Consider the following 27,479-nt stretch of genomic DNA (forward strand, 5'->3'; position numbering starts at 1 on the left):
TCTCCCCCAACGGCAGCCCACACGGTTTAGATCTCCCTCGTCTTGTCCTGCTGGTTCTCATGAGAAGACTTTCTTTGAAGGATCAAAAAGAACCGCAACAATCTCGTCAAGGATCGTAAAGACGAGATGTTGGTTGAGTCGTGAATTGTTCATGGTCGCCGTGATTCTTCTGGCAGCCGCATGCGCGTTGGCTCTGCCCACCACATTGCCGGCTAGGTCAGGGACCAGAGTGGCCAACATGGCCGCCGCCTCGGACCTTGAGCGGGCCTTCTCGGCCGGCGTCCGCGGTTTGGCCTCTCTCATCTTCCCGCCTCCAGGCCACATTGTCTCCTTGATCATGTCGATGTACCTGATCAATGAATCCTCTTGCACGAAGCTCGTCACTATTTCCCGGACTTTGCGTTCAATGGTCCCGCCGAGCAGTTGATGGAGAACCACAATCACAGCACGACCGCGAAGCCAATTGTTGCCCCGGTTGAGTTCGAACGTTTCCAGGAACACGTCACAGATTGGCTTCACGAATGGTTCCAGCTCCTTGTCTTCAAACGCCGCGAGTTCGGCTTCGGCCTCAGCGACCGGACCGGGGTCGAGGGGGACAATATCACCCTGACTCATCCCGAGTTGACTTGTGGCGGCCGATATCAGGTTCTGTCCGGCAGCCGAGAGCTGATCAAGGACTGGGACATTCCCCAAGAATTCGTCCATACCCTCCGTGACAGAATTGTAGATGCGACTTACGATGTCCTGGGCGTTCGATTCTTTGCTCGTGTCCTGGTGGGAAGTGATGGTGGACTGCGATAGAAATGAGCGCAGCTCCCGGCTGCGACACACATCGGGCATTTGGAGTAATTGTTGTAGGTAACGTTCCAAGGCAAGACGTCGATTCTGGAGGAACTGTTTCTGCAGCTTCATGACTACTCTCCTCCTAGGAAATTCCAGGTTTCTGGTCGATGGATATCTGCGTCGCAGTCTTTGGTGCAGCTCGTGAAACTCGGAGTATCGCCGAGGAATGGCCCAGATTGCTGCTGGCATCTGGTCGCCGGCCTGTCGCTGAACCTCAATGACGTACAGAGCAAATTCGCGACCGTCGTCCTCCTTACCAACGACGATCGATTTGATGGAGATACTCGACCGACCGTACAAGCTGTTGTCGCTTTCTTGAACAATATATTGCTGTCGCTGAAGCTCTTTCCGGCGGACTTCCCGCTGCAGACTCGCCTTTGACTTGGCCAAAATGCGGAGCTCCGTAATATTGTTTGTCAGCTCGGCCTTCCGGGTCAGTGTATCAACTACTGCTTCTTGAGCGACCAGACGTTCTATGTCATTGTTCAGAGCGGTGATAGCCTCGGCGAGCCCAAGGTCTCCTGGAGCAGCTTCGTGGATCTCATCTTCCATTATGTTCTTATCCTTATCATCGTCATTGTCAACATATTCATCCTCGATGAATTTCTCCTCGTCTGGGAACAGGTCATTGTCAGTAAACACACCAATACGGGACGCCGTATTGACAAGGCCCAACGCGGCGAGGCTCGGTTTCGGCTTGTTCGCATGGTCTGTGCCCGTGAAATCAAGGGAACTCCGAGGTGATTCAATCTGTCTTGCCGATTTCGTAGCCGACACGGGCGACCCGAATAGGGTCTCGTCATCATATCCCATAGTCTCATCCATGGGGCTGTCCGTCATGATATTGTTCATGGCTGCTTCCATATTCGCGATCACTTGGCGCTGATCCACTGCATCCCCATTTAGTGAGTCATGACCGAGGCTGGCAGTAGAATGCGCCAAGGGATCGGTGTCGTACCCATCGTCAAACAATGGCGCCGATGATCCAGAACGTTTTGGCAAATCCCCATCGTCAAACAGCTTCGAGGACGCCATGCTCCGCACGTCCGAAGAAGACACAGCGGCCCAGCGTAAATCTTTAGCCTTCGCAGCGGGTTGCGAGTTGGTCCTCGCGATAGAAGGGGCCTGTACTGCCGGCTTCGTTCTCTGGATGGGAGGCGCCTCGTTCGTCTCGCCGAGGTTACCAGTGCTCTGTACGCGCGAATGTGCCACAGCAGCCTCACTGGACGCCAGAAATTTGTAATAAAGGTCCGACTTGCGAAATTGCGGAAGATATCGTGTTTCGAGTTCTTCCAGAACAGCAGACTGAGCGGCCAATATCGCCGTCCTTGCCGCTCGATACTGTTGCGGCGTTGCTCTTCGCCCCGCAGCCAGAAAGGCCTTGACAGCATCCTTTGATTCTTGAGGGATATTCAGTTCTGCTTTGACCATGTACTTCTCATTGATTTGCGCAATATCCATGCGATCCGCATCCGTCCAGTTCTCTTGAATGGCTGGGTTCATTTCGTCTCCGAAATCGTCTTCTAGGGGGTTGCGGAATCCGTCGACCACCACCCAGAACTGGACCAGCGACATGCGGTTAACCCTGTCCATGTATTCCATGATGTATGAAAGTCCTGAAGCGGTGTGCATGATCTCGACCATGGTCCATTCGCGCGGCTTGACAGCTGGACTGGGCCGAGCATCCGGTCGCGATGCAGCTGTGGGCGGTAGGGATCCATTTTGAGTGAGCTTCTCGATCTTCTGTTCTAGGACGCGCTTAGCCATCTCCAATCGGCGCAGATAAACCGGGTCTTGACCTTCCACCATGCTCTCACGCTGTATCTGGCTGGCAATTGAATTTCGAAACCTCCGCGCATCGGACAGATTCTTGGTTTTACGAATGGCTCTAACAAACCGCTCAAAAGCTCGTTCGCTGTCGTTCGGTAATAGACGAGGCAGATCTTGACCGGGTCTGCTTCGAGGCGTGGGCGAAGCGTGTTGGTCCAGCGCAGCCCTCATCCTGCGGACAGTCTTTCGATCCTGCAACGTGGTACGTCCATACGCCTCCACGACCTGGTTCCAGGTATCCGGATCGGAAAGCATTTGCATGATGGGGAATAAGACGGCGCAAGCGACGATCTCCTTGATGAGCACCAAGGTGGCACGACTCGCCATCATGGTTGGGGACAGAATGTCGGGCAAAATGCGAACCAAAAGTTTGCGGAGGTGCTCCTGCTGTACCGTTTTCGTGTCTGAATAGGCCAAGGCGGCAGCAGGATGCAGCTTTCCATCCTTGTATTTGGCGGCGATGGCCAGCTCCAGCTCTTCTGACTCGGTGACGTTTCGGTTCAAGCTACGGCCCCGTACCGCCCGCTCTGCCTGGTCAAAATCCCGCAGATGTGCTGTGATCAGGGGCACAATCCTGGACACGGCAACATTAACCATGTCCTCATTGAGGATGCGATCTCTGATCTCGCCTAGTGCAGCCCGTATATTCCTGTCCACCTCGTTGACGAAGACTGGGCTCTTCGTGATATTCTGATACCAAGATGACACGAAATCGCGCAGAGCAAGGCCGATCAGGGAATCAAGAGCCTGAGAGACGACGAAGGACTTGTCATAGAGCTGGCGGGGCTGATACTGCCTGGAGCGTCGGACGATCGAGACCTCGGCTCGCCATCTTTTGGGTTCGAGAAGAGCAGGGGAGATGGTAGGAGGGGCAGACAGGGCCTGATACGTCGAGCGAGACCTGGAGACGGTCAAGGTTGCTGTTAGGTTTGCCACACAAGTGACCAGACAGCCGAGAGTGAAAGCATATCCCAAGAACCGCAGGACGGGCAAAGCGCGCACAGCGAGACCCCACGCGACGAAAGCTGCAACGGCTGCCAAGACGACGTGCCTTCGAGCCAGCTTCATCATCGGTGTCGAAGTCGGTGCATATTTGGAACGATCGCCGTGGCCCAGAAGCCAGCACCATCGAGAGGACCACGCTACCTGACACTTACACCAACGCGAGAAACTGTCCGGACGGCCATGACGGTAGAGAGAGGGAGATTGAGACAGTCAAAACATCGATGGTGGACTGGTCGGTGGTGCCATCCACACACTGTAGGTGCCAGTGATGCCTTGTTCACAGTCCCGCGACTGCGCCGTTGCAACGTCACGTGCTCACTGCTCTCTCCCCCATAGCGGCAACTTAGCCGGGCGCGAATCCTCGATGGTACGAAGTCAACTGCGCTCAGTCTCTCGTGCTTCGTCTTTGCGTGGCTCTGGCAAACTGCGCGCTCTGATGAATGTTCTTCCAGCCACAGACAGTTACTCCGTCTACCATGCACGGCCAATGTGGCAATGAAGGCGTGTCTGCTGCACAGGAAGCTCGAGCCAAGGTCGGCGCGACGCAACTCACAACAGGCACCAAGCAAGACGGATATGCAATACTCCGTACACAGAAGGGAGATCAACCTGATACTGTATTGTGTAGGATACGGACCTCCGTACCCAGTACGGAGTATGCTGCAATCGTTCTCCGCTTCGGATGGGCTTCCGATCTTTCGTCCAAGATCTCGTTGGCACTAGTGCGTCGTCTCCTTCCATGGCCTCCTTGGCCTCCCCCGTATTCGAATCGAAAGACCGGCGTGCCTCTGAACAATTTCGCCTGCTCCCGCTGCTCCTCCACCCGGTAGAAGTCAGCAGGAACACAACCGACCTGCCCTTCTTGGTGCGCCGCACATTTCTCCTCGTAGAAGACCAGCCCGGCTCATTCGCCCATCCCGATGTCACTCCATCAGGGCCAGCATCACGCAAATCGGATGCTTTTCCTCCAGTTTCCAGGTGCCAGAACCGTGTTGAGGCCCCCTGGAATCTACGAGGCGCGAGGGCTACCGAACGATACCCGTTTCAGTCGGTGATGATCGTGAAACCGCAATGATGCGTGCGCAGTGGTCTGATCCCTGGACATTATCGTCGCTGCAAACACGGGCCATCGACCAGGGTGAAATCAAAAAGCCCCTGACAAGCTGCCTTCTTTGAGCAGCACCTGACAGAATGAGCCATGCACGCTAGACGCCGATCGGTTGTCACTTGATCTGTCAGCCTCACTTTGGTCTGGGAGCTGGCCATTCCAGCCATGCTTGACTCCCACTGTCGCGAGGTGTGATGCTTTGGCCGTCCGACACACCGTGCGCCTCCGTGCCGTGCTTGACACGCCGCGAAGCACTCTAGGTGGGTTGCCTGGCACAATGGGGGATGTGATGGTTGTTGTTCATCAACCCTAGTGTGGTTTTCCTGCAGCCGAGATTCTACGCCGTCCACAAATCGCCATTCTCCATGAGCCGACACGGCAAGCGCACCCTTGCCCAGCGCAAAGAATGTGGGCGACAGCTGAAAAGCCTGGTATGCACCAAGCCGTACTCGTTCACACTTCCGATCCGTAGACGGCTACACTGTGATCCCATTGCACAATTTCATGAGATCTGTGGTTACGCAGCTGATCTGACACTGACTCCGGAAGTACTGCGGCGTTCGGCGGGTTGCCAGGACGAGCGCTGCGAGGGTGCCTCGATGCCTGTGGCGCGCCGATACGGTGTGGGAGACCGGGGCGTGATTTGGGGGTGGGGGGTTGGTGATTGACGACGCGCTTAGGCCTTCCTTCCATAGGCTGTCCCCGCAAAGACACAGCCACAGGCAAAGGAACAACCCATTTTAGAAGCGCCACGCCGTCGTCCATGCATCTTCCCGCACTTGCACCTTTCTCCTGCCTGTCACTTGCCGGCTAGAAATGCAGCAAACTGGTAGTGTGGGCAGGTGGTCTCTCGAACCGCGGGTGGAAGAACGGAAACCTCCTCTACGTGAAGCTTAATGGCGCTGCAAACCTCATCTCGGATTTGGCCTCCGAATCAATAATGTGTTCAACGACGCGAGGTACGGACTAGCAGTTGGACTGCTTCGCGGACGCTTCTGATTCCAGCGTGCTGGAAATAGGGCCTTACGTCGTCAGTGCACCGAGGATTTGATTTCTATACGCATGCTGACTATTTAGAGGGAGATACACTCGGGCACACCGCACACTCCTGCCGCAGGCCGAAGCCTGTCTTGCCGAAGAGCATTCGCTTACCCAGACACCGCCTTCTAGCATTCGACAGTCGCCTGCCAATGTTTGAGTCATGGAGAGAGATTGAGGCTCCAGAATAGGCTGCGTCATCATAGCGGTGAACGGATCCCGGGGGCGTAATGATCTATTTCTCGTCCTTCCGACGGTGATTCCCTGTGTCTGCCTCGATGCAACTTTCTCGCATGTCAATAAATGCACGCAGAGCCGTCTGGGCGCGGATGAAGGCCCGCCAGCTGGACAGGTGGGTCGATGCATGCTGCGAGCAAAAGGGGTCATGACACATCAGCGGCTTCAGCCAAAGCTCTGCGATGTGGCCCGTTGAGTCTGTCTGCAAGGGGGAACGGCACAGACAGGGTAAGAACTGGCGGGACGTCGACATGGAATTTGCCTTCTCCCTGCTGTTGAGGCTCACGAAGCGAAAATCACAGGGGTACATGACGCCCAAAGCCAGTCGCACAGCGCATAGAAAGCTTCAGCTAAAGACGGCATACTTGCAGTGCTGCAAATGGCCTACTCCATACGCGACAGTACCATATGGCCCACCCAGGTCGGGTCTGAGCATGGACGAAGTAGTGGGAAGGACGAATGATCGAGGCCGGAATTTTCCACCATGCAGAGATCTGCAAACCACTGGCTCCCCTTTCTGCTCTCCTCATATCCGCACGTGCGATCCTGGCGCTCGCGTCTCGCGGTCGATCTTGGAGAGGTCTATCGAAGGGACAGATCGCTCTGTCTGAAAGGGTGTAGCCGACAGATGGCGATAGGGCCGGCCTGGCTGCTTGCCACCAGGTGCCGTCATTGTAGTTCGGGGCAGATGTTAGACAGAGGTCCTAGGATGCGTAGGCAACGAGGGACGGCTCAGGCCCACCGACAACTGCCAGGATGCCTTATCGTTCTGCGAAGGGAAAGGCCCGGGCGGCACGCTTTAGCATCAGGCCTAGAAGCTCCACGACTTCCTCTCTGGCCTGCCAGGGAAGACGGCACTGCAGGCCCCCCTCCCGCGGGATGCGGCTTCCCCGTCGACCGGTGCGAACAGGCCCCAGCGTCTGCTGCCGCACGAGAACGATGCTCGAGTCTCAACGTCGCTCATGTCCCAGGCGAGTATGCGGCCGAGGTAGGACATCGCAGGACACCGGTAGAACCCGACTGGAAGGGCGGTTGTGCACATGCCGCGGCGGTCGTGGCGTCGTGCCCAGCAGCTCGCACACGAGAGAACAGTCGAGTCGACTCGATGTTTCGATGTGCTCTTCGGGCAGGAGCATCGACTGCGGCTAGTCTTGCCTGGAGTTGCGTTAGGCGTTGCAACAATGCTTGAACATCAGCGTCGACGAAAGAACCTTGCGCCAACCAGCGTCCACGTCACTCGCTCTATGACAACTTCAAATCGGTTCCAAGTTCGGATCGTGACCAGCCTGCGTTGCCGTTGGGCCTCTGTAGACTTGTCGTGCCCTTCGAATCGCATCTGTCCCGACTATCCTGCTCTGTTGCGGAAAGGCTCGCCTCACACTTGAAGGGAATGTGACAGCCATGGCCAGGAGCTAGCCAGGGCGGGGTGAAATCCTCGCCATGGTCTACGAGATGCCCCATGAGCCCATGCACTCCCATGTCACGCCTCTGAAACCCCGGTCGCGACCATCCCACTCTCTGACAGCCCTTCTACCATCGTTTTCTTATCCAACACCACTCGTGTCTCCTCCTGCGACTCGAAAACCCACACACCCTCCCCGTCATGCATGCAGCACCCTTCACTTAGTGCGCGATGTCAAGCAGAACGGCTCGGCTTTCTGCTCTCGCCCGCCGTCTATTGGCCGCGTCCACCTGCTCGTCCTTGCTCTCCCAGCGGCTGCTTCAGTGCTCACACTCACCTCACGCTCGCCATGCGCCAGCACCGCGCCGCCGATCTGCAGCCCGGACCTCCACCGCCTATGTCGCTCAGCTGACCAGAGATCGCGCTGCAGGCTGGCGGCGTCGCTCGGAGCGCAGCTCACCCTTCCCCCGGGGTTTTACTCGTTCTGCACACCCTTGGTGCACCGGCCTGAGTCCACCCGCTGCAGACCGTGCAGGGGTGGGTGGGCGACTAGCGCATGTTGAGCGCATCAGGGAACATGGACATGACTGCGCGCAGGCCAACAGGACATTGAGCAGCAAGGCTGACTGCTTTCGTTTCGGTAAAGTGGCGAGGTGACACAGCGCAGGGCCTGCATCCTACCCTCGTCGCCCATTTGTCTCTCAATCGATTGCCTTGCAGCATGCCGGCTCGACCGCAGTGCGGATATCGAGATTTTTGCCCGACTTGGCCGTCCTTATTGCTGCATTGGTCTCCGCACCTGATACCCTGGCATGGACCACCTCACATTCTTACGAGCTCATACAGCACGCACCTCTCTCGAACGGGCAGCGCTAGCCCAGCAAATATAGACGGCCACATGGGTCCAGCTGCCAAGATGGCAGAGCGGGAATTTAGCTTTTGACCATCGACCACTGCTGGTCTCCACCGCGATCAGAGGAGACCGCCGACCCTTCGCGCAGAAAGGCAGCCAATTCCTCGTCCTCCGTCGACGGCGCGCTATTGCTCTCTATTAACTCTTCGTTGGGCCTTCTAGGACGGCTTCGTCTATTTAGTCTCCTTCGTCCCTGTTTCCTTCACGGCTGGGCTAATCGATTGCAGTATGGCTGTCGAATGACTCGCTCACTCACTCTGGGGTTGGTCCTTTCGTTGGCCCAACGTCAGCCTGGCGATATCCCATTGGCCTAGACCATCACACTGACCGACTTATCGTCGATGTTCACTGTCCTTTTGGTGAAGACGGTCGCCTGCAATAAAGCCCTTTGTTTCCCGGCTTCACCTTGGCTCCATAGCTCATCTTCACCTCATCCTTCACTTTCATCCTGTCGCAACGGCTGTGACCAGGTACATGGCCACCCTCACTCAACCATCTTTACTCCCAGGTCTAGAGATCACTCTTGGGTGATCACGAGAAGTGCCGTGGACGACTGCCTTATCATCGACCTTTGTTCGCAACTGTCACCTTCAGGGCAGTGACGCCTCGGAGGGGACGATCTAAGCATCTTTCCATCATGCTACTTCTTTGCCAGAATGCTCACAGACCAACTTGGCGAACCGCGATAAGACACAAAAGGTCCCTGTCGTTCACTAACAATCTTGCCCGTCCCATTCGAGATCTCGCCGGTAAACACCATCCTGAAGAACTAGCACCCTCGTGACCGTGACTGATCCCACTCAAGAGACCGCAATCGTTCCGGGCCCTACAATGGCAATGGCAGAGCTTCCGAACGGAACCGGCAACCACAATGGAAAACCCTCACCTAAACCTCTTGCACCCTCAAACAACCCAATCGATGATGTTGAGACCCACGGCGATCTGAGACTCAATAACTCCGCAAAGAACCACGACATGAACGGCGAATTCGAAGGTCCTCAGATCAACGGTGATCATATTCACCTGAACGGATCCGTTAGCGACCCAAATGCGAATCACCTGCATGCTAGTCTTGAGGTCGACCGCGACATTGAACCATACCATCACCCAGGTTCGGACCATGTCATCCGCTTGTCCGGGATTGAACACTGTATGCCTCGCTCCTATATTCGGATCTGCCTGGCCTACCGCCTCCCGAGACAAGAGATGCTCGGCGATGTAGTGACAAGGTTGAATCACTTTGTCAGAGAGACGGTCAACGCGAAGCCATATCTCAGTGGCTATGTGGTGGCTGTGGAAAATCCTGGCAATCGGGTTGGTGCGGTCGAGATTCGATTCTCAGACACAGACTTTCTGGAATATCCAGATGTTGGCGTTCGTCACTTGACGCGGGAAGAGGTCCCGTACACCTATGACCAGCTCTGTGAAGATGGCTTGCGCCCGAGCGTGATTAAACCCGAGATTGTGTCTGCATTGGGAGAATCCGCAGATGAAGATCGAGCACCGGCATTCCGAGTCCAAGCAAACGTGGTTGAAGGAGGCATCATCGTGTCGGTGTACTTGCACCACTGCATCTCGGACGGCAACGGTGCTGAGTGGCTCATCTCGGGCAATGTACTGAGAGACGACTTCGCCTTCAAGCGGGATTTGGACGGCGGAGACCACGACATCCCTAGTCTATCCATGAGACTCGATACCTTCGCCCGGCACAAGAGTCAGGTCCGAAGCGAGTTGTCCTACTCTTCCGCTAACCAGATCAATGATCGGCATCTGAAATACAAGACAGTGCAAGCGGCGGAGAACTCACATCATGTCATCAAGCCCATCGGGCGTGGCTGTGTCTTCGCAATACCGCTGACCAAGCTCGCCGACCTGAAGCAGCGCCTCATGACCCTTGCACGCGCCGAGCGCATGAGCCGTAGCGACGTATTGATGACCCTCATCTGGCATGGTATGACAAAAGCTCGGATCCCTTCTCTATCACAGAACCCAACAGTCACCACTTCCAAACTCAACATTCCCGTCAACATCCGGACGAGAATAAAGAACAAGCTGCCGGAATCATATTTCGGCGCTGCCGTGGACTTTGCGTCTGTGGAAGCGCCACTTTTTCATTTTGCGGACAACGACGACGCTTCTATGTGCGAGACCGCCTTGGCGATCCGTAAAGCCATCAACCAAGTGACGGAACCATACATCCGACAGTCAATTGCCCTGGCGGAAAACCCCAATCCAAAGATCGATGTCCGCGACCTGCAGGGCAGCAATATGGATCGGACAGATGGCGCCGACATGTATATTACGAGCTGGGAGAAATTGAAACTTTACGACGCCACGTTTGACATGGGTCTCGGTCGACCAGATTGGGTGCGCAAGCCGTGGAGTAGAGATCCTGGCTCCTGCATTGTTCTCCCTTTCGACGACCGCAAGGACTACCTTGAAGTCGTGATTCAAATGGCAGAAGCTGACATGGGTCGGTTGTTGGAGGATAAGGCCTTCATGGGTTATGTTGACAGATGGATAGAATGACGGGATCAAGCCAGCGAATGCATGCATACTGGCGCGCTAAAACGGGTACTGGACAACGACAGGGATTTGCTTGGTTGGGACAAGCGAAAATATCGTGGGCATCATGAGCGTGCGTCTGCGCGAAACGTCTGGGACAGCCATCATCGCTTTTCAATGGCTGGGAAAACCTTACATAATCTCCAAGCAAGCACGAGGCTGCTTGCGGTGTACCACCACCATCTTTCGGGCAACATCATGGGACAGGCACCGGTCGGGTAAAAAGGCAATGGCAGGATTAATGCGGGTAGTGAAGGTTGACGACATGAGAATCAGATCTCCTTTCCTCGGCATGTTGACCGAGGGTTCATTTTCACAAACAAAGCGTACCCAGGCTGTATTGCCCTCGGCACCTCTACTGTGGTATGTGTAAAAGGGCCTGAGTAAGGTGAGGTTGAAGTGAGTGACAGAAGAAACACATCCAGCGATTTGATCCATTTTGCGTCGAGCAATCACGTGAATACGCGTGTACACCCCGCAACAAAACGCGCTCCCTCAGGACGCGCTTTTTGGCCACTGACTGCTGCTCATTCCCTCTGCGATGCTCTGTACTGGCCTCTATTTGCAATCGCTGCTCCTCTACACGTGCTGCTTCTCCGGTGCTCTCTTCAAGTTGAGAAACAATACTCTTCAACTTAAAATCCAATCCTCCGCTCTCGCCCGCCTCATCGACTATCAACCGAGATGACTCAAGTCGAGGATAATGAAACACCTCAGGATGAATACGAGGAGATGCCTGGCGGACCTGGGGCACCTATCCCTATCTCGCAGCTAATAGTGAGCACTTACTTATGTTGACGTCGCCCATTTAGTGCCTGGCTGACCCCTTTCCAGGGTGTTGCTGGATTGAGCGAGAGAGACATCAAGCTTGTTGTTGAAAGCGGCTACCATACAGTCGAGTCCATAGCCTACACGTGAGAGTTTTTACCCCAAAGCGACCAGACCTAGGCTAACCCTGCAACAGGCCTCGGAGACAATTGGAACAGATCAAGGGTATCTCAGAGGCGAAGGCGTCCAAGCTGCTGAATGAAGGTATGCTGAAGAACTCTTGACCTTTTCCCCGTTCAGGCTGACCGTGACCTAGCAATGAAATTGGTCCCCATGGGCTTCACTACCGCGACGGAAATGCATGCCCGACGAAGCGATCTCATCTCCATCACGACCGGCTCCAAGAACCTCGACAGACTGCTCGGCGGCGGTATCGAGACCGGCTCGATCACGGAGATATTTGGAGAATTCCGCACAGGCAAGAGTCAGATTTGTCACACGATGGCTGTTACCTGTCAATTGCCGTTCGATATGGGAGGCGGGGAAGGCAAATGTCTGTACATCGACACTGAAGGCACGTTTCGACCTGTACGTCTGCTGTCAGTGGCACAACGGTACGGACTTGAAGGAGAGGAAGTCCTTGACAATGTTGCGTATGCACGAGCTTACAACTCCGAACATCAGCTACAACTACTGCAGCAGGCCTCTCAGATGATGTGTGAGACCCGGTTCTCTCTGCTCATCGTCGACTCGGCCACGTCGTTGTACCGAACAGACTACAACGGGAGAGGAGAGCTGTCCGCTCGACAATCACACATGGCCAAGTTCTTGCGGATACTTCAGAGACTGGCGGATGAATTCGGCATCGCAGTCGTCATCACAAATCAAGTGGTCGCACAGGTGGATGGTGGTCCCAGTGCCATGTTCAACCCAGACCCGAAGAAACCGATTGGCGGCAACATTATTGCTCACGCCAGTACCACCCGGCTAAGTCTGAAGAAGGGTCGTGGCGAGACTCGCATTTGCAAGATCTACGACAGCCCTTGTTTGCCGGAGAGCGACACGTTGTTCGCGATCTATGACAGTGGCATTGGCGATCCCCAGCCCAAAGATGACAAGGAGGGTTGATTTCGTGGTTGACGACTGAATACTGGTCTATGACGGGTAAATGCATAACATGTTAGCAACGGCGCAGTCGGAATCCTGCAGAGGCTGTCCCGTTTCCTTGTGAGCGTTGATGTCTGATGGCGCGAAGCATGACGGTCTACACACCATGTTGCACGAAATGGAGGGTGGAAACGTGCCAAAGGCTGGAAGGATCTTGTCGACGCTGCACGGATGTGTGCTGGTGTGGCACGAGGCCAGATTCAAGCAAGGACAAGCAGGCGGCTTGCGCAATGCATTCTTGGTAAATGAGCAATCACAAGCATTGTGGCTGATGTGCATCACGCTGGCTGGAGCAAATGGGAGACACTCCCTGCCGACAGGATGCCGGGCTCCAAGGCCCGACTTCCAGGTTTTCAGGAAGCACCCTCTCAAGGTTGTTGTCACTCCGCAATCATCGAGAGCAGTGCCCGGCGGAATCAATTGTGCCATTGAGCTTCCTGCGGACACCGGTACTCGTATTACCCAGGAAAGGCTTTGGAAGTCGGCTTAGCGGCATGTACGAAAGGGACGAGCCAGCTGAAGCGGCTGCCCCAGTGATCCGCGGCGGGTGATTGCAGGTGCCCATTCGTGCCCATTCTCCAATCCGCCCGGGGCAAAGATCCACGCTTATCCACTGTTGCTTAGGGATGACCTTGGCGTCATCATACACCGCGGGCGCCGGGACACGGACAAGATCAGCTCGTCGACTATCTTGCGACACGACGGGATTGTTTAGGGAAACAGGTAATTCTCTCCCCGGCCCGAACTTTGTCTTCAGCTGGCTGTATTCATAGTCCTCTTTTGACTCGTATTCATCGCCTCGTTACTGTTCCTGTACAGTAGACGGCACCATTCCTTTTGTTTATCTCGACACCTTTCCACGTGTATAGAGCACCACTTGCGCGTCCTTCTTGGCCTCAGTTTCGCTTCACCTTCGCGTCTGCGACAATTGGTAACTTGACTGCACCCGGTCGCGGAAGCTTCATTGATTCTCACTCGAGCAATCCGACATCAGGAATCGTGAAGGCAACGGCGCGTGGGTTGCTCAGATGGAAGGTGAGCTGTCCGGCGCAGTCTACGCACCGCCGAGCTGACGTGACTTTCAGGACAAGTCGACGGCAATGTCGAGGGTCGAGAACGTCATGTCCAGGTCACCGAGTCTCAAGAGGGCTATGGGTCTGGCCCTGATGTCGCCAACTCGAGTAATGCGATCGAAGTGCTGTGCGGTCCGCTCCTCAACTATCAGCGCATGAGCGAGGAAGGTCCCTCGGCTGTAACCTGGCACGGCTCCGTCCTACTCGTGACGAAACCGAACTCCAAGATTCCCACCCTCGAGCTGAAGTTGGCCGGCCCTTGGGACCCTAGCGCCCGGGTCCGGAGTTTGCAGTCGCAGCTCGTGCAAGGGCTGAAGCTCTACTCGGATCCGGACAAGACGTTTTGGCGGTTCACGCTCCGAGTTCCTTTGGTCGAGGCAGAGGCCAAATGGGAGTACTCAATACCAGACATGCACTTTCTCTCCGAAGTCAGCAAGGAGCCTTCGCGGCAGTTTGTTGTCCCCTCGGCGACCGAGTCGATGCGCATCATGTTCCACTCTTGCAACGGATTCTCTGTCGGCACAGACGAAGATTTCTGGTCAGGTCAGCGCTGCCCCAACCCCGTGGAGATAACAGGCAGAAGAAATTGACGTGTAGACTACCAGGTCCCGTGCTCTGGAACGACGTTCTGCGAACCCATCAGCAACGGCCGTTCCATGTCATGATCGGCGGAGGTGACCAGATCTACAACGATTCGATCCGAGTCAAGGGCCCGCTGAAGGAATGGACGGCCATTGCCAATCCCAAAAAGAGGAAGGAATATCCGTTCGGGGAAGACATGCGCAACCGATGCGACCAGTATTACTTTGATAACTATGCCCGGTGGTACTCGACCGAACCGTTTGCCTCCGCGAATTCCCAGATCCCGCAGATCAATATCTGGGACGATCACGACATCATCGACGGATTTGGCTCATATACGGACCACTTTATGCGATGCGCCGTCTTCCGTGGCCTGGGTGGCGTGAGCTTCAAGTACTACTGCTTGTTTCAACATCATACAGCCCCTCCCGTATCGACCTTCACCACGGACGCGCCCAAGACGATGAGTGCCGATGCCAATGGTACCGCGGGCGCCGACCCCCGCCAGTTGAAAAACACGTATGTGTACAAGACACCGGCGGATGACCCCAGCTGGATCGTCGGGAAACGCCCTGGTCCGTACGTCGAAGAAAAGTCAAGAAACCTGTACATGCGTCTTGGTCGCCGTATCGCGTTCTGTGGCATCGACGCGAGAACCGAGCGGACCCGGAAACAGGTCAACTACCCAGACACGTACGACTTGATCTTCGGAAGACTGGAGAAGGAATTTACGGCTGCGCGAGGCGAAATCAAGCATTTGATTCTCCTGCTCGGCGTGCCTATCGCGTACCCTCGCCTGGCCTGGCTGGAGAATATCCTGTCCTCCCCACTGATCGGCCCTATTCGCTTGCTCAACAAGAGGTTCGGGCTCGCCGGAGGCTTCTTCAACTCGTTCGACGGCTCAGTCGATCTGCTAGACGATCTGGACGACCATTACACCGCACGCCACCACAAGACCGAGCGCCGCGAACTGATCCTCCGATTACAGAAGCTGGCAGCCGACTTTTCCGTCCGCATCACCATCTTGGGCGGCGACGTGCATCTTGCAGCCCTCGGTCGATTCTTCTCCGCCCCATCGACTCACATGGATCCCATGCACGACCCACGGTACATGGCCAACATCATCTCGAGTGCCATCACCAACAAACCGCCTCCGAAAGCGGTCGCGAACCTACTGGCGCGAAGAAACAAGGTCCACCACTTGAGGGACGGCAATACTGACGAGACGATGCTCAAGATGTTCAACAAACAGCCCGGTGGAATGGTGAAGGGCGCCGACTGGAATCAATGCACCATGCCCAGCCGCAACTACGCATGCATCACCGAGATCCCGGACGATGGCACGACCGAATCGACGCAACCGATGAACGGCCAAGTGCGCGGCGACGTACAGTCAGTGTCGGATGTGGCCAATTCGACGGGCAAGACCGGCAAAGCACGTCCTCATCAAGGCAAAGACGCGCCAGATGGACGTGGGCCTCTGCACGTCGGCGAGGAAGGCGCGGGCACAGAACACCCCGCCGCGGATGGTATCAGCGTTGTGGCCGCGGCGCCTCCGTTAAAGGGCGGCTTGAACGTCTCTATCAAGGTGGAGATCGACAACCAAAATCGAGAAGGCAGGACGGAGGGGTACGGCATGAGCAGTAAGTGTTTGCCTCGTTTCGGTGTCGAAACGTGCAGTCAAGAGTTCATCCTCGCTAACGGTTGGTGCCCTCTAATAGTCCCCAAGCTCACAATCAGACCGAAATCCCATACTGGACCGCAGCCCCACGGGACGAACGATCACGGACACGCTCACGCAGCCGCAGCATCAGTGACGGGTGGTACGTCTGGTGGATCTGCGGCGTAGTCCCGCCTTATGATGATGGCAATATTCGCGACGGAGTCCACGTCCACGTCCGCGTCCGAGTCAAATTCCGGGCGAGGTAGGACTCGAAACAGCTTGAAGACATGGAATCCCGAGTCCGCTTTGAATCGTGGGCCTGACCCTGAGTGCGATGCGGACTCGGGCTTGGACTACGAGCATGAGCTTGACTTTGACACTGACCTTGTACTTGAGTCGGCAAGTGAATCGGGGAAGGTGAAGAGAGTATCCTTGAGGACTACTCGACTCGGGAAACCACGCTATTGTCAGGCACCCTTTGTGGCGAGTATCCCTCTCGAAGTGATGGGAGGAGACGACGAGAATGGTGCGGAAGGATGTGCCGGTCCCAAGGTAGAGGAGGAGAAGGAGAAGGACTGACTGGCTCGTTCGCTCCTGGTGCGCCCTTGAATGAGCCTCCACACAGGAGTAGACCCAGACAGAGACCAGTTGACTTGATCGCCCGTGTGTTAGTAGGTACCTTATCAATACTGTAATCAACCGAATCGAACACTAATTTCCTTTTGAACTTGAAGTTGAACTGGAGACTTGGACTTGTGACCGACCTTCATCTTGCGACCGGTCTTCGACTTGCAACGAGGATGGATGCATGGATAAGTCAAGCTACAGCTAGGCAGGTAGGTACCAGGTACGGTTACGGGTGCAATTAGATGGCTGCAAACAGCGATATGGTACCAGTAAGGTACGTGCCTGTACGTACTTGGGTTGATTGCCAGGCTAATTATGTAGAACTGGGTAACTGTACGGAGTACGGGCTACGTAGTCACTATATACTGCCTAGGTACCTAGGAGGTAGGCACTTACTGTACGGAGTGCGTGGCATGTTTACTTACTTACTGAGTGACTGCAGTAACAGCAGCAACAGCAACAGCAACAGCGACAGTGGCAGGGCTACGAGAGAGTAATTAAATACAACGGCGTACTCCCTCCCAACTCCGTACAGGGGATTTGATTTTGATAATTAGATAGAGATACGTACATAGTGAAGACCCCTAGGTATAGGGAGTCGTCATGTACATGGACCAATTATGACCGTGACTCTGTACCACTGATACTACGAGGACCTCGACTCTACACTTCATGGAGAAGCGAGCGAATGGGATGTACTCATAGTAGTTACTCCGTAGTCTGTACGCGTTTGTATTCCGGGGCCATAACTCAACGATGTCGAGTCAGACTAGGTATCTAGCTAGGTAGGTAGGTAGGTGGGTAGGTAGGTAGCATACGTACGTACGTACAACACTTAAATGACGAGCTGGTAGTCGTAAACCTGTGCTCCGTCTGAATCTTGCGTTTATGCGCAGTCTCAGTCTCAGCGTCTAGCCCTACCCCTATCCCCGTCCCTCTCCCTGGCGAGATTTGATCCTCGTCACGTAGCCTGCACTGTCTCTCTACCGCTTCCACCACTCTTGGTGATCGTAGTCCGCCTCTATGAACCACGCACTGCCTCCCGCCGCTCAAGAAACCGTGATGCTGGACGATCCACTGCTCTGGTATCCCTCTGTGGCAACAATCTGGTAATCAAACGCGCCGAGATTCATCCCAAGCTTCTTCCACGCATTGAAATGATTGGCAGTGGTGACAGTGCCGCCGACGCGCTTGCCCGTGCGGATGGACCAATACTGCGTGAAGGTCGCGGTTCCCTGGATGGACGCTGGGGTTGTCGAGTGGAATTAGTGTTCGCCCCTTTGCTATCTTCAGTGGACAGCACTTACGCGCATTCACACGCTGAGCGGTGTAAATATTATATGTGCCGCCATCGCTCTGAACTTGGCCCTTGTAGGTCAGGCCGCTGCTGGCCGGGTTGTAGGTGCCGTACGATTCGAGGATGTAATACTCGATCAAGGGGCCGGTGGTCCAGCCATAGACTGCCAGGTAAGCATTCCCACTTGGACTGAAGGTGCCGGAGTAGTTGATGGTTCTGCGTGGGGCGATTAATTAGCGATGCTGCCTGAGGATCTGACACAGGGGCAGAGCGCACAGCGAGCAAGACTCACCTGGCAGAACTGGGATTCCAGCCTTTCCCTGCGACAAAGTTGCCAACGTTGCTCCATTGCGTCGTGTATGAGCCGCCGGCACCATTGTTGTACGTCACGCTACCACCACCGTCGGTCCAGAACGAGTAGAAGTACCCGTTGTTCGTCCCGGTGCCTGGAGAGGTGCGCTTGTCAAGCTCCTGGGTTGGGGCAAAGCTATCTCTCTCTGTAAGCTCACCAGCCGGAGCGCTGAAGACTCCAACGGCGGCAGTCAGGACGAGGAAGAGTGAAGAGAAGGAGACCATATTGGAAGTCGTCGGTAGTGATTGATCTGATGTGAGCACTGACTTCCCGGATGGAGGGTCCTTTTTATGCCGTCTTGCTGGTCTTTCACCCTCCATCTTCTGCACCGGTAAAATTTGAACTCGCCCCTCATTCTGACCGTGGTCGTCCGGTAAAATGAAGCATGACGACCTGATCAAGGGGAACATCAGGTAGGACATGGGAGGGCGGCGATAGCAAGGTGTGCCCTGTCCAAGAGGGCTAGTCTGCCGCAACATGTAGTTCAAAAAGGGTCCGCACGAATGGAAGTCAAGAGTCCGGAAGGACCATTTGGCATTCCTTGCGATGGCAAATATCCCCCGTACCGCCACGATCCCTGCCACGCCCGTTCAGTCAGCTCACGCTGCGTTTCCAACACCTATTTCCATCCAAACTGGTCAAGTTGCTGCCAATGGGCTCGACCATTTAGCCGTTTCGTCGGAATTGCTTCTTGGCATATTGTAGTTCGTGACTGAAGTCCACTTTTGTCGAAGTGTTTCAGACCCTGACCATCCTCGTCACGATGTCTGGCGTAGCTTCATCCCGGCAATTTTCTTCACATGACTCGAATGGTGCGAGGTGAAGTCTAAGGGACTGTAGACCATTGATGTCATTGACCTTGACAGTAAGTTTCGGGCGAAAGTACTGTGCGACTCCTGATGTGATCGGTTAAGAACCTTGAGCGGTGGCTTGTCTCTCCATCGTGAAGAAAGACGACCCGGTAGACTTATTCCGTCTTGAGGGGAGCGGTTCTCGTCTGCAGAAGACAGTCTTGATGACACCACCCATGGGCCCGGATTCACACGATCTTCGCGAACCTCTTGACGAAGGCGTACGTGAGAATATTCTCCGCTCCGCTGCATGCACCTGGTTCGGGCCGGCCTGGCATCAGCGCATCGCCAACAATGTTATTAGGCTAAATGTGCACAGATTTGCGGAGCCCCGCGATCTGCTGTCGTGGCGCGATCTGATCACAAGGCAGTCCCGTAGAAGGAAGGTACCTGTTTGCTTCTTCTAGCGTTCATGTCGCAGACCACAGATAGTTCCAAGACGCAGGCAATGTATGCGATGAGTGTGGCGGCCGGATAAATTGGGTTGTGTACCGATTGACGCACACCACAATAGTACCCTTGACATCAGCTGGCCCTGCATCGATCTGGAGAACAGGGGATGCTGGGGGTTCTTTACCTCTTTTCGACGTTGAAAGCCGACGTGAGATCCTCCTCGTTAGCCCCTAACGCGATGGACATATCGGCTCGTTGGATGGTCCTGCGTTGGGTTGATGTGGTGTGCATCACGCTTCCGATCTGACATTGAAGCAGTCAAGATGTCGCCAATTGCTATCATACCGCATTTGAGATTGAGCTTCGTGGAGGGAGCATGGCCCGGGCGCAAATAAAATCAAACTGTTTCATGGCAGGGAAGATCAGGAACCATACCCTGGGCTGCCCAATCAGCTGCCCACATTGGCCTTGGAACCGGCCTGAAAGGTAGCTGCATGTTGATGGAATGTTCAGTCCAATGAGCATTGTATGCCTGACAGCCATGAGCAGCGCCATGAAGATTCGGCAAAAGCTTGACTCTTTCTGGTATAGAAGTCGACAGTCCCACTTGCTCTTTGTACTCGTACTGCTTCAGTTGAGTTCGACGGTCCGTTCGGTCGTAAGAAGAATTGCTGAGGCGTGACAGCCTGGTAGACTTTCCGCAGTAGATGGCTACGAGGCCTGTTGCTTTCAGCTTCTCATATGGATTTAGGCTCTTTACGAGCTGCTCGAAATCTCTCCAGTCATGGTGGCCGTATCAGCTGTGAGAAATGAGATAAAGGGATCAACAGACCTTAAGCGAATGGCGAAAGAAGCCACTTCGTCACAGACAATGACTTCCACCATACCGCAGACGTTGCTTCCAAGATGCAGTGGACTTTTGCTGTAGCCGCCTTTTTGGCAGTCTCTCTCCTGCCGTTGGAAATCCAATCCAGAGACGCCAACCGTGCCCGAATATCCACGTCTTGGGTGCTCGAGGGACGACTGCTCCGGCTGGTTATAGATCAGCAAAGACCTTCGGCAATATGATCTTGAACGCCTATCCGGGCTCGACAGCTGAAGTCATTGACTATCCGGCCGCAGGTAGCATCGACGCGGCGTATGTCTCTTCAGTGCAACAAGGAACACAGAACATTGCAAATCAGAACAACAACTTCAACAAGCAATGCCCGAACACCAAATTGGTTGTCGTCGGATACTTCCAGGTCAGCCTCTGTCATAGCACCAGTCCGCATGCGCCATAACTTACCTCTTACAGGCAGCGAAAATTGGGGACAATGCCTTGTGTAGAGGTGGCGATCCTGATCACGGCATCACGTACACGAAACCTTTGATCTCCTCTGCGGCCCGCAATCAGATCGAAGCCGTCATCTGGGCAAGGAATCCCAGAAACTCGCTCGCCGAAACATTCCAATATGGCAGTTGCACTGCAGGAGGGGTGAGTTCGTCCCACGTTCGACTGCTGGTCCTGAGACTGATTATCCTCTGCGCGCAGTTTGATGCTCGTCCGGCTGGATCCTCCTGCCCGACATATCAGTCTCGCAACCGCTCGTACTGCGACGCCTCTGATCCATACTGCTGCAACGGCAACAATGCACTCGCTCATCAAGGACACGGGTCAGAGTATAGCCAGAACGCCTTAGCATTCGTTCAGAGCAAGCTAGGATAGGAGGGTTGCTAGCGCCACGGGCTGCAGAACAAAGACAGGGGCATGGACAAGCAAAGAACCGGTTGTTTTGCAAATGTATTTGATCCATCGGTGATGACCTCGCGGGGTAATAGCCGGAAAACTCTTCCCTAGAGGATGGACTTCATGCATAGAAGACTGCCGCCTTGTCGGATGACTCGGGGAGTGATAGAGGAGCTCGGTACTGCAGCAGTTGGCGCCGTAGACGGCATTCTTTCCGCCATTGTTGCTGTATTCATGAGGGCGGACGAACATTTGGCAGGCGGATAATGCAAACCTCAGCTCTCATACGTTCCGCTCAAAATAGCTTTGCACCATGCCCTCAATCGTAGGCTCATACTCGACCAACTTGACATCACCAGACTGTTCATTCAACACCGTATTGGCCTGCACAAACACCTTCCTTGGCGTCTTCTTCTTCAAAACGATAGGTCTTGCTTTCTCTGCCCACCATTGATCCACGCCAGTAATGTCGTCGTACATCTTCTTGCCTGCCTCGAAATCGGCAGTTGCCTTGTAGATGTGTAACTTTTGCAGATAGGCCTCGACTGCCGGTCGTCCATGTGAGATGATCTTACTGCGGTCCAGGTAGATTTCCAAGTCTTCTGGATTATTCGCGTCACCATTGAGAGCCTTGATCTCGCAGAAGCCGCCGCCAGCGTCCAAAAATGTGCGCAGAATGGAGAAGCGAGCCTGCATATGAGCTTGACCCCATTTTCTAGACTTAGGATCCCAGTATTCGAGAGCCGCTACGCCAGCTCGCGCCATTTGCAGATAAGACACATAAAGGACGTCGCCAGCCTCATTGTCGATGTCTTCTCTGCCATTGCCGAAGCCAAAAATTTGCAGAATTTCAAAGTCACAAGCGAGAGCCATCGCAACACATTCAGCGCGACACTCCTCGTACGAAGAGGCAATGGGTCCGAAGACGCTCGACCAGGTTTGGCCAGGCTTGTAATACGAAGTGACCGGTTTCTTCGTAATTGGGCTGACGGGAGGATTCTTGATGTCGAAATTATACTCCCCTGGTGCAGTTTCCTGGAGCAGCTTGCCACAGCCATGACCGAGGAGTTCATGAATGCCCACTTGGACCTCGAAAGCAGGATCGCGGTACTTGCGGTACAGCTCGTCGTCCTGTTGGCGGATGAAGGGAATAGGCTCATTGGGAGCTTTGGCGCTGAGAACGTTGCCTAAGCTCACATTCTTGAAGCCTTCGTTCTGTCTGATGAAGTCGTAGTTCGGAATGTTGATGCCCGCGGGGATGCCGCTGCCAGCGAAGCTCAAGACTTCCAACGAAGTAAAGTCCGGGCTCAGGAATTTGTCCTTTTCGAAGTCTTTGGACCAAGGCAGTTTCGGGATCATGCTCGGAGCGGCGTCGACAAGCTTGCCGAATGCGCGAGTCCGCTCTTGGTTGACCATAGCCACAAAGCCTTCCCATTCGCCGCGGACACCGTGAGGGTCCCGATAAGTCTCCACAAAGCCTATGTCTGTTTCGACCATGGGCTTCTTGTCCTTGATCCAGTACCGCTGAGATTCGACGAATGCCTGGATGCTGCCTGTACTGAAGGTCTTCGCATACTCGTCCATCATCTTCTCTTCGATTTCATTAGCGGCTTCTTTCTTTGCCTTCTTGAACTCAAGGGCAATCTTGGCCATCTCCTCTTGGTAATCACCGTAGGCTAGGCGCAGCTTCTTTCCAGCGAGTGGGCCTGTCAGGTCGATCGAGGTGACATCACCGAGGTCCCGCTCTGAAGCTGGGGGGTTGGAGATTCCAGAAGCTATGAGCAGTTCAAAGTCACCCGAGTCGAGCTTTCGCAACCTGGTGTTCTCGATCAACAATTTCTTCTCTTCTAGCACGTCTCCCACAATGGAAATCTCCTCTTTCGTGATAGTCGGCGAGTCTGGATAGTAGTTCGTCATATGGCCTGCTTCAGGGTATCCCAGATGCATGAGAGCGACATCTTTGGTCTCGTATATGCCTCCCCCAGTTTTGGTCGCCTGCTCATATAGCTTCCGTGTTTCTTCATTCACACCACTGAGCTTTTTCAGCTCTTCCGGCGATATTCTAGGTATGAATTTTGAGTCACCGAAGCCTTTGTAATTTCCCGTATTGCCCAGGAATTGTGCAGCATACTCGAGCCACAAGGCGATATCTGAGGAAGAGACCGATGTATCGGCAGAGAGTTTGCTGTAGTCACCACCGCAGGCACGATGGAACGCTAGAATGAGATCATAAATGACGGGAGATTCAGGCGATACTTGGGCCAATGTTACCCTCGTGCCATGGAAAGATGCTCGGCTCAGATGGTGGGCGTAGCGCTTCTCTTTGGGTGAAAGGGCGGCGAAGTGAGGGGCAATCTCCAGTCGAACGACCGTCGGAGGGTTGTCTGCCAGATAGTGAGATCGAAGTGAGGGATCCATATTGCTATCCGTGGACACTCTGGAGAATTGTGGAACCAGTTGTGCCAGACGGCGAACCAATCTCTGGAGAGGGGATATTGTTGTCACTGGAGGCCGCATGCAGATGTGGTTCAATGCAGCCTCAAGTCCGCAACGAGGCTGGATTCGAGGACAAGGCTGAGCACAAGTTGAAACACGCCAAACCTGCCAAGGTCCTTATTAGTAAGCATGGGCTCTTATTCCACCATTACTTATGCTTTACCCAACACGCCCAATAAGGGGCGACATCTCTTTGTCTACAAATGGTGCCCTTGTGTTTATATCAGCCCAGAGCCACGCCCATCACGTCAGCGTCGTTCCCTCATCATCTTTGCAAGATTCTCAAATGCCTCTCGCCGCTTGTCGACGATGTCGTGAAAAACGTGTGCTGGCCCAACGGATCCGATGACGATCTGATCGCTGCCAGAGAGGAGACCGTCGAAGGCAGCGTCGCAGAACTTGTCAACCGGCATGCCAAGCTGGCGTCCCTGATCTGCACCCATGTAATCATGCAATTCGGCTTCCAATTGTCAGCCACTTCCCTTGGAACCATGTGTACAAAGCACTTACTCTGGACGGGAGGCGGCGACAACTCGATGACTTGGACCGACGAATTCCTCAATTGCTCGCGTAGGCAAAGAACAAAGACATTCAGGGCTGCTTTTGAAGCCGAATACGCAGGTAACAAGGCTGCAGGTACAATTGCCAGGTTCGATCCAGTGCTGGTTCCGTCAGTAGCTGCTGATTTCTCGTGAGAAGGGGAAGGCTCACAAAATGAAACTCGTCTCGGTCTCCTTGCCCCGTAGAAACGGTAGAAATTTCATAGTCAAATCGACAAAGGACGAGAAATTGACTTCAACCTCGGAGTGAAACGCGGCAAGGTCGACCTTCTCTGGCTTTGCTAGGTCGATGGGACTCTGGACACCTGCATTCAAGAAGACACAATCCAGGTCCGGGTAACTGTTTGTGACATTCTGCACGAATTGGTCGATATTGCACCTTTCGCTGATGTCAAATTGAATAGCGCTGGCTTTGTCCTTGCCATGCTTCTCAACAAATGCGTCGAGTCGTTCCTGTCGGCGGCCAACAGCGATGACCTTGGCCCCTTCGCGGATCAAGCGATCTCCAATTGCAGCGCCAATCCCAGCGGTGGCCCCGACAAGGAGCACTCTTTTACAGGCGAACGTCATGGTGGTGAGACTTCCAGTCTGGTCACGGGAGGACTGAAGAGAAGGCGCGGGGCTGAACAAACTCGCTGAACTATTGGGAGAGAGGTCTGAGCCGAGCCTGGTATGAAGCCGTCTGTGGGAGTGTACTTATACGCCAGCTGGGCCATGATGTTGTCCATCGGGTAAACATAATGCGAAAGCCCAGAAGGTCCACATGCCGGCCAGATAAACTGGAACTCCATATTTCTCCCCACCGCGTGCTGCGACCAGGAGATAGCGAGCCGGACCGGCCAAACCAGCCATTACCACATCCGCGTCGCCTGGGTGTGACACGACGGGTTCACGAGTTGGACTGGCCCGTAGCCAGCAGTGGGCATGGGGAAGACGAGCACAAGACATGCTGACACATCCACTCCGTACTTCCTCAACCGCCTCGTGTCCTCGTATCCCGATGACGTCGACGGAACACTTACCGGATGTGGCATGGTCGGATGCGGAGATAGATTCGCCGAAAGCCGGTTCAGCCCGGCCGGAGAGGATGCCAGACGCAGGAAGAATCTCGTGTCTGTCCCGTTGTAACTCATACGCTGGGCAACAAAACCTTCTTCACACATCCTTCGAGCTCCCCAGTCTTGGCTGTTCATGTCTCGTTCTCTGGCCTATTGTGGCGTAGAGTCATGTCCAGGTCGAGACCTCCCTCCAACCTCTCTGTCATTGCTTGGAGTCCTAGTCCCCTCTGCAGGGCCAGAAGCCGGTCCCAATGGTCTACAATGGCAAGCCATCCAAAGCTTGCGTCCATTGCAGGCGGCGGAAACTCCGGGTATAGGTCCACATCCCTGACGCACCTGATGCGGTTTCGCTAACGACATTTCAGTGCGATCTTCGAAAAGAAGCATGTGGTCAATGCGTGAGAGCTGGTCTTACTTGTACTGGCTACCGGGACCCGGGCCAGTTGAGGATCCAGGATGAGAGCGAATCGACCAGACAAAGGGCGTTGGGATTGAAATCGCGATCAATCACGTCTCCAATACATGTGCCACTGGAGGAAATGGCGCGGGCAGCATTCTTCTCCCATTATGTCCACGGATTCTCCACAACGTATGATGTGCTGGAACTCATTAGTCGGCAGTCGGGCCTGGACAAGCACCTAGCGGCGAGTGTGGATGCCGTCAGCCTAGCTTTCTTCACCTTCCAGTACGACGCCGGATCAGCTCTGAAGCCAGCTCGGGAGAAGTACTTGTCTGCTCTTCCGCTCGTTAAAGCCGCCCTTGGCGCTCCCGAGTTCCTGGCCAGCAATTCGACCTTGTTGGCAGTGCTCCTTCTTGACCTGTTCGAGAAGATCACCAACCGCAGTCCCATCTCATCTGAGTCATGGATGAGTCATGTCAGGGGTGCTTTGGTGCTTGCCAGGCTAAGAGACCCTGCGCAGCTGAACACATACATCGGTCTTCGGCTCTCCGTTCGACTGTTTACCAACATGCTCATCAGCTGTGTCGCTGCAAATGCTCCGATCCCACCAGCGTTGATCAAGCTCCGCACCGAGTTACAAGCACACATGCACCGGGATGATCCCAAATGGCGGGTTTCTGGTCTCGTGATGAAGTACGCGAATTTTCGCGGGGCACTTCAAGGTGGGCTCTTGTCGCATGCTGAAATTTTGAAGAGGGCAAAGAAGTTAGATGGAGAGTTCAGCTCACTTGCCCGAGACCTCCCGCCGTGTTGGATTTCGCAAAGAGTGGCTCTTCGCAAACCGTCATCCGCAGTTCTGGAGCAATACTACGATGTCTACCCGGATTATTTTACGGCACAAACGTGCAACGTCATCCGAATGATGCGGATATTGCTGAACGATCTGATTCGACACACTTACTTGAAGACCGTCGCAGCTTCAGGATATCCCGACCCTCAGGGCCTCAACGTTGGTTTCGCCTCGCATATTATCGACTCCATGGCGAAGGAAATTTGTGCGGCCGGACCCCAGTTTTCTGGCATCACTGAAGCTCACAACGGACCCAGCGACGCGTCCCCAAGCCGGAGAATGCATTGCTATACACTTCTATTTCCATTTTACGTGGCTGCACTTTCTGCGAGTCCTAAGACCGGAGTCCGAGACTGGGTCATTCGGCGGTTGAGAGCGATGGCTACCGATCTAGGCATAAAGAATGCTGTGAGCGTGGCTGAAATGCTAGAAAGGCGGGAGGGCACCAGCCATTGGTCTGTCTATGCTATCCTGGGCAGCTATGCGTTCGCGGCGTGAGTCTTACGGTCCGCTCTCCATCGGTTGGCCAAGCATTACAGACCAATACATATCAACGACCCGCGGTTGCCACGCAGAAAACATCCCTGGACATGGGCGTCACAGGTTTCGAACCTCGCTCTGTCGAGTCCTGGTTTTCACTGCGAGCAGCTGCCGTTCCGCTACCACGTGCGC

At 54.6% G+C, this 27,479-nt stretch overlaps 9 protein-coding genes across 9 annotated transcripts; 5 read left to right on the forward strand and 4 right to left on the reverse strand.

Moving 5' to 3' along the window:
• Window positions 1–57: 57 nt before the first annotated feature.
• G647_06058 (uncharacterized protein) lies at window positions 58–3,741 on the reverse strand (the record flags this gene model as incomplete). Its single annotated transcript, XM_008730383.1, has 1 exon — window positions 58–3,741. One exon carries the CDS (start codon window positions 3,739–3,741, stop codon window positions 58–60), a length of 3,684 nt encoding a protein of 1,227 aa, XP_008728605.1.
• A 5,466-nt stretch (window positions 3,742–9,207) lies between these two features.
• Window positions 9,208–10,905, forward strand: G647_06059 (uncharacterized protein; the record flags this gene model as incomplete). The annotated part of the gene is made up of 1 exon (XM_008730384.1): window positions 9,208–10,905. One exon carries the CDS (start codon window positions 9,208–9,210, stop codon window positions 10,903–10,905), a length of 1,698 nt encoding a protein of 565 aa, XP_008728606.1.
• Window positions 10,906–11,625: 720 nt separating this feature from the next.
• On the forward strand, window positions 11,626–12,837 carry G647_06060 (DNA repair protein rhp51; the record flags this gene model as incomplete). The annotated part of the gene is made up of 4 exons (XM_008730385.1): window positions 11,626–11,718; window positions 11,776–11,855; window positions 11,906–11,973; window positions 12,026–12,837. The coding sequence occupies 4 exons, from the start codon at window positions 11,626–11,628 to the stop codon at window positions 12,835–12,837; spliced, it is 1,053 nt and encodes a 350-aa protein (XP_008728607.1).
• A 1,067-nt stretch (window positions 12,838–13,904) lies between these two features.
• G647_06061 (uncharacterized protein) lies at window positions 13,905–16,460 on the forward strand (the record flags this gene model as incomplete). Its single annotated transcript, XM_008730386.1, has 4 exons — window positions 13,905–13,911; window positions 13,962–14,492; window positions 14,555–16,174; window positions 16,261–16,460. The coding sequence occupies 4 exons, from the start codon at window positions 13,905–13,907 to the stop codon at window positions 16,458–16,460; spliced, it is 2,358 nt and encodes a 785-aa protein (XP_008728608.1).
• A 1,410-nt stretch (window positions 16,461–17,870) lies between these two features.
• Window positions 17,871–18,694, reverse strand: G647_06062 (endo-1,4-beta-xylanase A; the record flags this gene model as incomplete). The annotated part of the gene is made up of 3 exons (XM_008730387.1): window positions 17,871–18,067; window positions 18,129–18,334; window positions 18,411–18,694. 3 exons carry the CDS (start codon window positions 18,692–18,694, stop codon window positions 17,871–17,873), a joined length of 687 nt encoding a protein of 228 aa, XP_008728609.1.
• A 2,084-nt stretch (window positions 18,695–20,778) lies between these two features.
• G647_06063 (uncharacterized protein) lies at window positions 20,779–21,422 on the forward strand (the record flags this gene model as incomplete). Its single annotated transcript, XM_008730388.1, has 3 exons — window positions 20,779–20,958; window positions 21,012–21,191; window positions 21,249–21,422. The coding sequence occupies 3 exons, from the start codon at window positions 20,779–20,781 to the stop codon at window positions 21,420–21,422; spliced, it is 534 nt and encodes a 177-aa protein (XP_008728610.1).
• Window positions 21,423–21,725: 303 nt separating this feature from the next.
• Window positions 21,726–23,861, reverse strand: G647_06064 (uncharacterized protein; the record flags this gene model as incomplete). The annotated part of the gene is made up of 1 exon (XM_008730389.1): window positions 21,726–23,861. The coding sequence occupies one exon, from the start codon at window positions 23,859–23,861 to the stop codon at window positions 21,726–21,728; it is 2,136 nt and encodes a 711-aa protein (XP_008728611.1).
• A 326-nt stretch (window positions 23,862–24,187) lies between these two features.
• Window positions 24,188–25,069, reverse strand: G647_06065 (uncharacterized protein; the record flags this gene model as incomplete). Its single annotated transcript, XM_008730390.1, has 3 exons — window positions 24,188–24,399; window positions 24,450–24,601; window positions 24,651–25,069. 3 exons carry the CDS (start codon window positions 25,067–25,069, stop codon window positions 24,188–24,190), a joined length of 783 nt encoding a protein of 260 aa, XP_008728612.1.
• Window positions 25,070–25,808: 739 nt separating this feature from the next.
• Window positions 25,809–27,305, forward strand: G647_06066 (uncharacterized protein; the record flags this gene model as incomplete). Its single annotated transcript, XM_008730391.1, has 2 exons — window positions 25,809–25,868; window positions 25,923–27,305. The coding sequence occupies 2 exons, from the start codon at window positions 25,809–25,811 to the stop codon at window positions 27,303–27,305; spliced, it is 1,443 nt and encodes a 480-aa protein (XP_008728613.1).
• Window positions 27,306–27,479: the final 174 nt, after the last annotated feature.

The sequence above is a fragment of the Cladophialophora carrionii genome, assembly GCF_000365165.1.
Source record: "Cladophialophora carrionii CBS 160.54 unplaced genomic scaffold supercont1.5, whole genome shotgun sequence".
Taxonomy (NCBI): domain Eukaryota; kingdom Fungi; phylum Ascomycota; class Eurotiomycetes; order Chaetothyriales; family Herpotrichiellaceae; genus Cladophialophora; species Cladophialophora carrionii.